Source organism: Papaver somniferum, chromosome 2 (assembly GCF_003573695.1).
Source record: "Papaver somniferum cultivar HN1 chromosome 2, ASM357369v1, whole genome shotgun sequence".
Classification (NCBI taxonomy): Eukaryota; Viridiplantae; Streptophyta; class Magnoliopsida; order Ranunculales; family Papaveraceae; genus Papaver; species Papaver somniferum.
Window position 1 is genome coordinate 211860133 of NC_039359.1, and position 14574 is coordinate 211874706.

Consider the following 14574-nt stretch of genomic DNA (forward strand, 5'->3'; position numbering starts at 1 on the left):
GAAATGCAATGTATTAAAAAATTTATCCTTATAAGTCCCACGATTGATAAAGTCTGGTACCAACATTACCGCTGCTGGTACCATTTTATATAAGATAAAAGAGTTGTAAGTGATTCTGACCATTGGATCACTCAAATGCTACCGGCCTTTAGCAATCATGATAATTCCAGCCTCCTCTTGGGTCGTCATTTGATTATGCATTACTCGAGAAATCACCTCCTCCCTAGTCCCCATGATGCTCCTAAAGTAAAGAAACAAAGCACACGTTTTTTTTTCTTTTTTTCTTTATCAACGCACAGGTTATTAATTGAAAAGATGAGCAGATTTAAGTAAGTCAAGTTTATGGCATATGCACTCAGTCAAAGAATAACGTACAAACCTTAAGGAGCGACACACACTGGCAGCGAGCAAACAGGCGAGTGCTAGTGCAACCAGTACAGCCTCCACTTGCACTTGAATATCCGTTGACTAATTGCTTACCGGAGTCATCGTTATTTTCTTCGTCAGATAACTCATCGAATATCCTCATATCAAGCTGGTAGCGGAGAACTCCCCCAATACCCCCATAACCTCGGCAAAACTCGGAACCCTCTTGAGATTTTTCAGTGACGTATTCAATAGCGCAACCAAATTGCATATGCTCTGTTGCCAACCACTCGATAAGAAACTGTTTATCCAGCACTTTCACCTCTGCGTTGTTAATGAGATCGAGGAATTTGGGATCGTTCTCTTCTGCTTTGCTGAAGTGATGGATGGAAGTGTCGCCACTAACACTATTCTGCAGTACGTATCTGTTTATATCCAGATTATCCCACACAATTAGAGTTTTAATGGCTCCAATTGCCAACGCATTCAGTGTATCTTTGACACCGGAGACATACTTCCCTGTGTCCCGTTCAATCTCCTTTAAGTACATTTCGATCAAATGCGTTTCATGGTCCAACTTTACATGAGCAAGTATATCTGAAGACAATTTAATTGCGCGAATGAACCCTTTTTCACCACCGCGATAAACATCAACAACCTTCAATATTTTAGCTTGCAAACGAGGATCAAACATGCCAGATTTACTAAGTTCTGTCTTAAAATCGCGAGACCTAGCCAGAATTAACCCCAAGACGTTCGGCTTCTTGGTGGTTGAATTGATGTAAAACTGCGTAGCTAACTCAGCAGTCTTCCTTACATAATTCTGGCATTCCTCAGTTTGAAGACGAGCGAGAGCTGCCTGTCCTCCTCGACCGTTCTTAATAGGAAGATCAACAGTGAATTTGTGAAGAATTTCACGTATGTTTCCACTTAATGTACCAAAAACGGTCCCATTACTATCCATCACTATGAAACCAAACTTATGTCGTTGTTGTACCCTGGATATTTTTCGAAATTGCTGTTGGTTTGGAAACCAGTGTATATTATCATCAGTTTCTCGAGAGTCGGACATTGTAGCAGAAGTAATACGGACAAACACATGTATAAAAAGTACTTAACCTGCACACAAGACATAAAACCAACCAACATTATGTCATTATTGATGATCTTGTGTGAAACAAAGGCAATCTAAACAGAAACGTAACGCAGAAATACAAATTGAATATTACATACCGAGTTAGTAGCTCGCTTTTCTTCTTTTTCCGCTTGCATGCATGAAAGACAGCTACTAGAAAAGTATGAGAATAAACCCGCATAGGGTAGTCTTTTATAAAGAGTTTTGGTTTACAAAAATAAGTATATAAAGAATACAAGTAAATCTGGACACACCATCCAAAAAAAAAGGGAAAACTCAAAAATATCCCCAAAAAGGAATGGAACCCGAACTTGCATAAAACTTGCATGCGAGGCAGTTTTTGGGACGGTCCATTAATCTTTTTTGATTACAAACTTAAATTCCGAAAATAAAAATAAAGGAATTCTAATTATCATGACATAAAACCAGGGCATACAACTATTCCTGGTATGGTATTCTCAAGTTAAATTGTAGTACTTAATGGTGACTAGATTTTGTGCCCGGGCGTAATTATCATGACATAAAACCACTGCCTCTTTCTTTCTTTTTTTATGTGGTAAAGTTCGGCGCTTCACCTCTCCCCTCCCAATTTGATTCCGTAAAGCTCGGCTTCACCTCGCCCAGTCCCAATTTGATTTGGTAAAGCTCGGCTTCGCCTCGCCCCATTTTGATTTGTTTTGGTAAAGATCGGCTTCGCCTCGCCCTAGTTCCGATTTGATTCGGTAAAGATCGGCTTCGCCTCTCCCCAGTCCCGATTTGATTTGGTAAAGCTCGGCTTCGCCTCGCCCAATCCCGATATGATTTGTAAAGCTCGGCTTCGCCTCGCTCAGTGATAACAAATTAACTTTACCAGAAATGTCTTTCCAAAAGACTTAATTTTCATCAAGAATAGCTTGCACTGATGGCTAGACTCCTACACATCCAATATAGTTTCATGGAATATAAGTGCAACTTATAGAAATAACAATAGATCAAGATTAATAACCTGGTTTTCTCTTGACTTTATTTCTCAACTCCACTTAGTTCTAATTCAGTTTTCCATGAGAACACGTCTTCATTCAGATTCAACTTGAACTACCTAACTCAAAAGTAAATGATGTCGTCTCCATATGGAAGAATAAACTAAGCCATCTTTTAACCCTCAACTCAGTACCCTACCAAACACTCATTCCTATCGAAGTTGTGGTCTTGTCTCTTTTCATCTCCCTATGTTAAGATATCCATTTTGTTTATGTTAGTAACTAGAAAGATATTATTGTTAAGATACGCATTTTCTTTATGTTAGTAACTGGAAGGAAGGAAGGAAAGCAAACACACTAAGGAAACAATTAAATCATAAGCTTAACAATCAAATAAAAAAAGAACAAAATGCAGATACAAAATCAACTATACTTCTAAAGGTTCTGAATAATTAATAAGTATACTACGAAAGTATTTCTGAAAATGAACCATATTATCCGTCATGTTGCTTCAATTGTTTTCTGGATGTTGTGCATCTTTGGAGTGCGAAATCTGGTTTTCTATGGATGAAGTCCGGAGTTCTCAAATTTACTCCGACGAATTTCACTGATTGGCCCCGTGACTTGTTTATTGTCATTGAGATCATTTTTGTGAGTGATATTCTTGGGATGAGAACTGCAATTGTCCCTGTTTGTCGCCGGTATTATTGCATCATTTAAATTTTCTCCATATAGTCCATCACGTGTTGCTATATTGCATGGCATCAAAACTGGAAATATCACCTTTACTTGCAAGTTAAATGGCGGCAAATCCATTGGATTCAATGCATTTAACCTTTCATCTCATATTCCCCGTCGATCCATTCTCCAATATCTAGGCCACCTTATCTGCGAATGCGACTATGTAAGAGCGATGGGATCCTCGGTACATCTTTAGATTTACATCATTTTTGCAGCGATGTCCTCGTTCCTCGACGAAAGGATAGTTCTCACTGTCAAAGAATTCTCTGTAGGAATGTTATGCCCCTCTATACCTGGATAAATTTTTGTTATGAGGTCGCTAAGATTGGCTCACTTATACATCGTCTGGGGTACTTCTATTTTTGGTTATAGATTCGTTCCCACCTGTGCACACCTAAAAATAATGGAAATGAAAGTTACATATGAAGAAAAGCCTTGTACGATCTACAATTTAATTATGAATATTAATTCGCAGTTTAACTTATACCCATGCATGTGTCATCCCAAATAATCAGTGAGCACTAAGTCAAGAAAGTTTAAAAAAAAAAAAAACCAAGCTCCAAAAAAAAATTTAGTCCAAGAATTCATACCTGACACATCAAAAGACTGAGGGAAATTAATTTTGACATAAGAATTTACGAAATATAGTTTTAGTAAACACACAGCTACATTAATACAAATCTAGGATTTCCTAACTCTTTTAATATGAACAAACTCATGAACAGTATGAACAAACTCATTTTTATCTAGTAGCTATATGTTTTATCACTTGGACATGAGGGTATAAAAATTAGTTACAGTCTTTATGTTTTCTTCTGTAGCAGTCCTTTACCTGCTGTCCTAATATGTTCAGTGGTCCAAGAACGTTTAAAACATATTGAAACAGATTTGCAGGTGCTTCCCTTCATTTATTTCCTAATCACATGCATACGCAAAGTGAAAAGATTGAAAACCTTAAAATCTGTTAATTTTAATGAAGGGAATATGGTGTGTGAAAGAGTGACATGCATTAGGAGTCTCTATGGTGAAGTATGACATAAGATTTTTTGGATGGCTGCAATCCTTCTTTTCGCATCACTGAGATAAGTCTCAATTACACCTTCCACTTACGATAAAAAAAATTGTTTGATGCGTCTAATCAGAAAAGAGGTTCGGAAATTTGATTGAGTTCAGTATGCTAATCAAAATTTGCATCGAAATAGAATGTAAGAACATGTAACACCAATGCTTTGGATTCGCATACGATAAGACAATCAAGAAAGCATTAGATATGGAAATAGATCAACAAACCTTCGGAAATCTGTTAGTTACCCGCTAAGGTATAAAGGTTGTATAACATGTAATGAGATTGATTCGGTATAGAGGAAGATACGAATGCAAAATCAAAATAAAACATAAAAGGAGCAAACCCTATTCTTTCTTTGTATGATCGGATTTGATAACCCATAACTATACAATCAAAAACCAAAAATCATGTTTATACAAAAATGAAATCAAAAATTAAAAAAAAAAATATATTATGAATAACAAATTATAAAACCTATATCTAAGGATTCAAAGAAGAATTAATCCTAACCTCTGGAGTTGAGAATGGGGAACATTCAGGAAGAAAAACAAAGGGTTAGACTTAGGTTTTACCTAGGTCCCCCACCATTAGGGTCTATTGTGTTTCATCTTCTTTTTCTATCTTCGTAGTGAATCATTTAGTTATGGAGTGCTTCTAGATTTTGTGCCCGTGCTACGCATCGTGCGGACCCGAAAACTGCTTTGCCACGCCCCGTCCCAATGCATGCTTAGGATATTTGATTTTGTGTATCTCGGCTTCGCCTCGCCCCGTGCGGTACCTGCTTAGGATTTATTATTTGATGTAGCTCGGCTTCGCCTCGCCCCGTCACTTAGGATTTTTTATTATATTTTTTTCTTTTAACCATATTTTTGATTTGGTATGATGTGGTTTCGCCTCTCCCCGTCGTGCATATTTGATTTGGTGTCGCAGGGCTTCGCCCCGCCCCGTCGTGATACATTTCTGATTTGGTATGGTTCAGCTTCTCCTCGCCCCGATGCATGTAGCTCGGCTTCGCCTCACCCCATCGCTCGGCAATCTAAGATGAATGGATTGTTATCTTCACATACACATTGTGTATTTTGAAGCAATATGGGAGATGTGCCCATGATACAGCACACTGCCTAATTAGCAAATTTGATGTTATGCCTTAGTGATCTCTCAAAATTTACTCCACATTACTGTCCATAATATTACACGCATTTAAATAGAAGGTGGTGTGCTATATCGATCAGATGATAGGAAGGTAAGGATTGCTTGAATTTCAAACATGTCAGACAAATTGAAGAGCATTTAAACAGAAAAATTGCTACAACTTAAAAGATAGATCACATTAGAATGTCATCAGGTGGTATAGCAACAAACAGTCTCGCTAGCTATTCTGATATTTTCCAAGTGACCTAATATATTTGTTAGGGGGGGGGTTCCCTAGGTGAAGTACACTATGTAAAGCTACGAAGCATTTAAGATTTAAGCAGAAAAGCTTGGTTAGAAATTTGGTTCAATAGCAAACCAGACTGCAGCTGCTCAGATTATAAAGCTATAATGTCATCACATCCAGATACAACTCTGTCGAAGAGGCATGCATAAAAAACAATTTGAGTATATATTGAGGATAATTACTGTAAAAAAAGTAGTATAGCACTTCTTAGCCCAAAAAACATTAACACGACATTTCAAATCGGAGGCTCTTTTCCGTTAAGAATACTGATTGAAGGCCAGGGATGCAAGGGAAGATTAAAATACCATTTGGGAGTGGGTCAGAAGTACTTCCCACCAATTTTCTTTAGATTTCCTCCAACTATATCAAGCTTCACGTCCTTAAGTTTGTCACTGTCAATTTGAAGCCTGTAAGCAGGTTTATACTCAGCTTTCCCAATTATTGAACTCAGCACCGCCTATTTTTTCCAGTTTTGAGTAAGTTGATGGCGTCCACCAATTTTACCTTTCATGTTCCTAGAACTGTAATCTTTCCTTTCCTCAAAATTCTTTAAATTTGCCTTTGCATTTTCAAGTATTTCATCCTCAGGTGCTTCATACCGTCCTTCGAGACTTTTGAAACCAACGGTAAATATTTCTTGAAGTTGTACCATGAGCATTTTGTACTTTCAAGAACAGCTGAACAAACAACCTCTGAAAGCAAAGAAAGGACACAAACTGATTTTTTCATAAAGTGATTATAATGGTATCGTATATACTATTTTTCTTATGCTAGCTCTCACTGAATGAAAATATTATTGTCAGGACTTCAAAAAAAATCAAAACCTTTATCAGTTTAAAGAACGAGTAAAATCTAACTACAGATTTATGTTGCACATGTATAGGTTCTATTCTTCCATATGTGGAGTCGCCTCTGCAAGTATTAGAAAGGAGAATTTTTCATGTCAGGAGAAGCTGATGGTTACTGATCAAAAGTAACTAACCATTAGAAAATGAATGAAAAACGGATCAGTAAAAGTATTATTATCCCAAATCCCATCTTTATGTATAGTGTTAATGCTGGTTTGTTATCCCGACAGACATGTAAGTATAACTGCTTTATACCTGAATCATCAAATTCAAGATAATCAGTTGCATTAATTTTGCTCCTTACAGCTAAGCATGCAATTTAGATGAATGGAAGAGAACTTAAGGAATACTCACCTTGTGTGACGTGCACTTTTGGCAACAATTATGTTTGAGATTATGCCATGTTTCTGTGGTCCCCTTCTTTTGAAGGTGCTAAACAGATACACAGCTGGCTATAAAAATTCCCGGGCAAGATTCAAATCTTAATTAGGTGATTCTCAACATCAAAAAGCTAACTTAAATTAGATAATTATCCATGTATAATGCACCTTAGGATAAGTCTCCCCCTGTAACATGTACTTGAAACCACTAGTACAAACCTTCACATAGGCCACGTTTTTTAGTGTACAGTCCAGCCACGTTTCAGGTTATTTGTGTGGCTATTGGTCATCAGTATAACTATAGCCACATTTTGTTTTACCATGTAGCCATAGTGCACCATTTAGTCATGGGTTTATTCCTAAACCCATCAACTGTATCCATAGGGTATCGTTTGGTCATGGTTTTCAGTTTAATCCAATCACATGTAGCCATAGATGCGTATATGGCCACATTAAATAATTTTGTATGTGTCAAAAGTGTCGGATGACAATAGACACACCTTTTAGACTGTGACGGAAAGAGGATTTATTTAGCCACATTGGTTTGTTTATGTGTCCATAATATCTGGTTTATTAGACACGCATATACTAAGGAATTGACACATTATATCAAACATGACAAAAGATTGACATATGGTTACTCCATATTTTTTTTGGGAGGATTATGATATGGCTACACGAAAAACAAATTGTGAACATAGCGTCGGATCCATTAGACACATGAGATTGAATTTTAACTTTTAAAGTACTAGCCATGGTTGTTACCGAGTCTTTTCTAGGCCAAATGCTCCTATTATGCTTAATTTTCAAGCAACATATGCTAGGGTAATGTTTATGCATGTTCACTGCAATAAAGAAACCTCAAGCTCTGGTGTATAGAAGGATACATTACAAGTGATTGTGGCTTCCAAGGTAATTGCAATACAGCGGGTGCAGCCGGGTGTTTTGTGAAAATAAAACATGTATAGTGGAGTTCTGTTGTGTTACTTTCTCCCAAAATTCCCGATATATAACCATGCCAAAATCCAAAATAGGAAACCATATCTTAAACTTTTCATACAAATCTAGAAAGGACTGCAAACGACAGGAGCCATCTGTGAGACCAACCAAACCTGTTTAACTTATCAATTCACAAAAGCTTTATATTTTTGGCCAATATATTTAATGAAAAAATTTAGATCTACAACCAATATTTTTTATTTACCTCTTTCCAAAAGAAAAAAACAAAAATATTACATCAAATTGATTTTGGAGCCAGCCACTCCAAAACTACGATTGCAGTAGGAATGCATTTCTTTTGCTCTTTATATAACAAGACAAAACAATCCCATAATCAAATTCTTGATGTTTTAGATGCAGAGTTCGTGTCCTACAATTCGAGTGTCAAACTTATAGAGGCATCTGATGGCATAAAAATGACTTCGTCAAAGCTCAGGGACAATGTAGAGTGTTGAATAGCCACAACGAACCTGCAACAGGAAAATAGGGTTCTGAGTTCAAAAAAAACAAGGAAGAAAGAACGAGGGCACAACAATTAATACAAGGTGTCAGCCCAACTCAACATAAATTGTGGTTAAGACTTCTTACAAAGAGGACTTTCACAAGATATGGGAAAAACCCTGTCAAGTATGGTATTCAAAACGGTTGAGGGTTAAATTGGAACAAGGAAAATGAGATTAAAATTCACTATTCTTCACAGGCTACACAATACAAACTCCTCACACAAGCAAGTGAACCGCTCCATGCAATTCACTTAGGAAAAAGCATCAGTCCGCCCCCAAATGCTTTCACCATAAAATTGAGAACCATAAGACCTTTAGCACCATCATTTTAAATGTTTTTTTTTGTGGTTAATGAACTGGAGTTTCCATCATATATCTACAGGGTTACGAATCTAATTTGGGTACTTGGAATTCAATTTCACCATATGCTTTGAGTAATGTTATGAAGTGTATAAAAGATTTCTGAAATACAAGTACAACATGTAGTTATAGTGCATGTGCCCATAAATATATTCAAGCAATAGGACAAAAACATACCAACTCTCATTCTCTTGGATATCTATTTAAAAGTGACCAGAGTAGCAAGTTGTAAAGTACAGTAGTAGAAATTTCAATTGAAGTTCCATATGAGACACGGATAAAATGATGTTATTCATTTTACAAAGAATAAAGCACGCAAACATACAGAAAGCATGCTAAGGAACAGGATTAAACATAAGTTCCATCTTTATCGTTCTTTCAATATCATGTCACTAACCGAATAACCACAGATTAAAGGAAATAAAGCGATGTACCTGCGGGAGTGTGTCATTTTGGCTTGCGTATAAGTAAACCTCGGCAGTCAGTTCGGAAGTAATCATTTCGGGATTCTTTACCCAAGTCTTGTGGATCTACAGACGGCAAGATATTATCATTCGCAGAAAAGATTACTGTACTGAATTCCTCATCGTTGCCATCGTCATCTCTATAATTTTTGGGAGGTGTCACAAAAACAATAGACTTTTTCTTATCTAACTGGTCTTTGACATAAAATACCTGCTTAGCTTGTGAGGCTAAAATAAAAGGATCATTTTTGTATCCCAACATAGTAAGGTCAACAATCTTGTAGCCAAGAGCATCTCTTTTGACCCCACGTTTATTATCAACCCAATTGCACTTGAACAGATGAACTTTTCTTTCACAGTAATCTAACTCCCATATCTCTTGCAAGACACCATAATAAGAGGCTTTACCATATGTAACATCATCATCTCTAGATATGTGCATGTCATTTGCTGCAACGCTAACCCCACTATTCTGGTGAATTCTACCATCACGGGATCTTGTGCGGAATAGATATCCATTGATGCGATATACAGTGTATTTCGTTACCTCGTAGTGCGGGCCGTGTGATATCCATCTTAAGTTCTCTGAGATACTTTCTCTGTCGTCTGCCAACTCTTTTTCAACCTGAAATTCATTATTAGGATGAACCTTGAGTTTAAAGGAATATAACACATCAAACAAGACACTTTTTCTATGACCTATTACCTCATTTTTTAACCAAGCGCCAAAAGTGTTAGAGTGCTCTTTCTCTAGCCATGCTCGCTTTTTAGTAGAATAGTTAGTTTCCAAATATAGCTTGTGTCGGCTGGTATGTACAATAACCAAATGTTATTATACTTTGTACAAAAAAAAAACAGGAAAAAAACAGGAAAAAAAAACAAATTAATACTTACTCTATGTAAGGCTCAATTTCAGGCGTGTTCTGCATTACATAGAAATGTGCTTGTCTCAACTGTTCAGGGGTAACTATACACGGCTCTTCAGCTGATAACGGTTCTCCCTCCTGAGATGTATTATGCCTATCTAGTGGAATACCAATTGTCCTGATGCTTTTATGGTACTCACAATATATCTCAATCGTCTCTTCTGCAACATTCTCTTCGGCAATGCATCCACAAGGTTGATTCTTGTTTCGCACATGCCCCTTTATAACCTTCATACACCTTTCGAAAGGATACATCCATCGAAAGCAAACCGGACCGCATAACTTCACTTCCCTGGTAAGATGTACAGTTAAATGAATCATGATGTCAAAGAAGGATGGAAGAAAATACTTCTCTAGTAAGCATAACGTCACACAGAGATCCTCTTGCAATTTATCTAGCTCTTCCACCATGATTTCTTTGGCAGATATTGATCTGAAAAAGAAACAAAACCTGATAATAGCATATCTCACAGGTGTAGGCATAATTGATCGAATAGCGACGGGCAAAAATTGTTGCATAAGCATATGGTAATCATGTGATTTGAGTCCGATCAGCTTACGCTCTTTTAGGTTCACAAGGGTGGAAAAATCCGAACAATACCCTTCTGGAACTCTTAACTCGGATAGTGTCTCCAAGAATATGTCTTTTTCTTCCGTAGTTAATGTATAACATGCTGCTGCGGGAAGTATCGTTCCTTTGTCATCTGTCTTAGGGTGTAACTCCGATTTTAACCCCAAACGCACCAAATCCTTTCTGGCGTTTAATCCATCTTTTGTATTCCCGTTGTGCAGCAACGTTCCAACAAGACTTTGTCCCACATTCTTTTCGACATGCATGAAATCAATACAATGTTGGACATCATTATAGCGCCAATATCTAAGTAGTCGCTGCCATATGTTGTACTTGCTCCAGTAAGTGGTTTCCCTGCCTTCCTCTTCCTCACCTGACCTATCGACTTCTTTTGATATTTTTCTGATGCGCTCAATTTTCGTTTTTCCGATGCGCTTCATCTTTCCACCTTTTCCAGGTGTAGCCTGCACGTCTTCCCCTTGAGTATTCGTCCCCTTCTTTCCCCATGAATTCTTTATACATTTTACCTCCTCATATATTTCTTCCCCGGTCATTGGTTCTGGAGCAGTCTCCCACTCTTGTTTTCCGCCAAATGCCCCCTTCTGCCTTCTGAACGGATGCTCATAGGGTAAAAATCTTCTATAACCAACATAAACATTCTTGTTTGAGTCATGAAGCCTAATACTGTGCGTTTTTTTACGACACACCACACAACCATGATATCCAGCGTAGCGACAACCACATAGTGTACCAAGAGCAGGATAATCGTTTATCGTCCACAAAACAACTGCACGTAGAGTAAACATTTCTTGGGCATATGCATCCCATGTTCTCTTTCCCTTCTCAAATAAGAATTGAAAATCTTTAACAAGAGGTTCTAAAAAGACATCGATGTTGTTTCCTGGCGCACCATCTATAAGTAACGACAACATGATGAACTTTCTCTTCATACACAGCCCCGGTGGAAGGTTGTAAATCACAACCAAAACTGGCCATACACTGTGATGTTTGGTGCCTGTGTTTACATCAACTCCATCAGCCGAAACAGCTAACCGCAGATTTCTTGGATCACCTTTAATTTCTGGGAAATTGTTATCTATCTCTCTCCAAGCATGTGAGTCTGCCGGATGACGTAAAACACCGTCTTTGTTTCTAGTGGTATCGTGCCATATCAAATCTTTTGCTGTGTGCTTCGATTGAAACAGCCGCTGAAATCTTGGGATGATGTCGAAGTACCACAATACCTTTGCTGGAACATTCTCGTAAACTTTACCATCCCTGTCAACTTTCCATCTGGGTGCTTTACAAGTAGGACACACTTTTTCATCCTTGTACTCATTCCAATAAAGAATGCAGTTGTTGATACATGCATGTATCTTTGTGTACCCTGAACCCATTGATTTCAATATTTTTTTTGCCTGATATGTACTCCTCGCCATTAAATTACCTTCTTTGGGAAGCATGTCCTTTAACAAGGGTAACAATTCATTAAAAAACATGTCTGATGCACCGTGCTTACTCTTCAACTTAAACAACTGCACAATTGCAGACAACTTTGTGAAGTTGGGACATCCTTCGTATAAGGGCTTTTCAGCATTTTCAAGTAACTTTTTAAACTTTATAGGGTCATCTGCGAACTCTATAGTGTCTGGAGCATCAGTGGGAGTTCCCATTCCAAAATCTTCGTCTGGAGCATCAGTGGGAGTTCCCATTTCAAATTCAGCGTGCATACCATTGTTGACGTTAACTGGCTTACTACTAGTTATTGCCTCATCCTTTTCCCCATGCTTATTCCAAATAGTATACGTTTGATCGATTCCATTTACGAATAAATGATCTTCTACGTCGCCAACGGAGCATGCACAGAGATTTAAACAATTTGTACACGAACACAACATAAGAAATTCATCATATGTCTCACCCTCCTCCTTGAGATGGTTGAAAGCATACCGCAGAAACGCCGCAACTCCTTCTCTATAACGTTTCTTCGTTCTATCAGTACTCATCCAGGATTTATCCATTCTGAAACGCAAAGAGACCAGTAGATCCATCAGTTGCACTCCAATGAAAGCAAAAACTGATAAATCAATTCAGAAATACAAGCTTAGCATTAACTAATATATGTTTCATTTCAAAATAATAGTTATCCCCTAACTTGACAATTTAGACATACAAGTCTTGAAATTACCAATAAATTCAGCACCATTTGAAACATAAAAAATTTATATGGACAAACATGGTAATAACAGATGAAACAGGCAATATGCAATTTCCCTCATACAAACCGATAATCATGCCACACAAAACCATAATCAGACATCCAGTATTAACTCAGGAAAATTGGTCTAGTACTTTCAGTAAATGGAGTCATTTCAAGTTTTGGAATAACACATACTGAAGGGTCTGTATGTCAGCCGCAGTTGGGAGATTTCGCGAGAATGAATTGCAGCAGCTCTAGGGTCAGTGTGTTTGTTAAATTAGAGTAAACACTGATCTGTGCTCTAATTGATTAACTTAGAAATCAAAATGTCATTTCAAATAAGTACTCTAATTGATTAACTTAGAAATATCAGATCATAAGTAGTATGTCCCTAGTTCTATAATTGACATAGTTGGCAACTTTTATATCTCTGGGAGCTCAAATCTTCTTCTTTAGACAGATGTGAAGTCACATCTGTCGAGAAAGAGCTCTAATGTTCATGAAGAATGATTGCACAATGACAATGAGAAAAAAATACGAAGTACTTAACACTGGTGCATAGTACATCAAGGCTTGAAAAACATACCTATAAGTAACTTTGAGTCAGTTTTAGTGATTCTTTAAAAAAATGCCTTCCTTTTCTGGCTTTTCTCTCCTCGTCTCAAAGTGCTGATTTAGTAGAAATTAGATCCAGAAACAACAAATCCCAGGCAACTGTTGCAAAAAGTTAAGAATTTTATCATTGCAAATTTTCAAATTCTTCCAAAGGTCTTAACTGAAAATGCTCGAAACTGCACGATAGTATTATACATAAAGCAAATCACTAAATCTGTCTCTCATGGAACTGGAAACTCAATGCTTTCACTGAAGAATAATGACACCCCTGAAACAGATTGAAAACAAATACATGTACCTACAATACATCACCCATTTAGCTACAGATTCAAAAACAAATAGGATAACATCAACCATTTAGTTTTATGAAACATCACCAGATTGAATGAAACATCACCCATTCAGCTACAATACATCACCCATTTAGCTACCCATTTTACTAGTCCCTCTAATAGGATAACATCACCAGATAAGTTCTATGAAACATGCTCACAGATTCAACATGATGTACTGAACAACAAAGCAGTAGTGAGCACAGATTCTATATGTTGCAGGAAAAATAATAGACACAAACTTTAGTGCAGCGAAAAAGAATTTTAGTGCACAAACTTCAGACACAAACTTTACTCAACAGATTCTATATGTTGCAGGAGTTAACAACATTTCAGGCAAACATGGGGTATATCATTCAAGACAGAGCATGAAAAGTTCAGAGGTTTAACTAAATTACAATGAGGTTACAGTTCAACAAGCTATCATGATAATTATCAGAGATAATAACTTTAAGGTTTGAGAATGATACCTCCAGTATAAACTGGGTTTAGGCACTACCACATATTGTGATGCTCCTTCTTACCCCCTCCTTGGTTTGTATTTCAGCCTCACAAGTACCTGGTTGCTCAAAAGAGATTGTCAGGACTAACAAATTCAGAGAGCATCAATGTTGACTAACATCAAGGGAACTCGTTCCGAATCGATCAATATTTCAGGTGAAGTGTCGAGT

General features: G+C 37.3%; 2 protein-coding genes across 2 annotated transcripts; both read right to left on the reverse strand.

Annotated features, from left to right (window-relative positions):
* Positions 1 to 355: 355 nt before the first annotated feature.
* LOC113352754 (eukaryotic peptide chain release factor subunit 1-2-like) lies at positions 356 to 1438 on the reverse strand. Its single transcript, XM_026596534.1, has one exon. It carries the CDS (start codon positions 1436 to 1438, stop codon positions 356 to 358), a length of 1083 nt encoding a protein of 360 aa, XP_026452319.1.
* A 7804-nt stretch (positions 1439 to 9242) lies between these two features.
* Positions 9243 to 12807, reverse strand: LOC113352755. Its single transcript, XM_026596535.1, has 7 exons — positions 11755 to 12807; positions 11284 to 11595; positions 10787 to 11007; positions 10535 to 10618; positions 10154 to 10477; positions 9966 to 10065; positions 9243 to 9884 (listed from the first exon to the last, which is right to left on the reverse strand). Exons 1-7 carry the CDS (start codon positions 12805 to 12807, stop codon positions 9243 to 9245), a joined length of 2736 nt encoding a protein of 911 aa, XP_026452320.1.
* Between the last annotated feature and the right edge of the window lie 1767 nt (positions 12808 to 14574).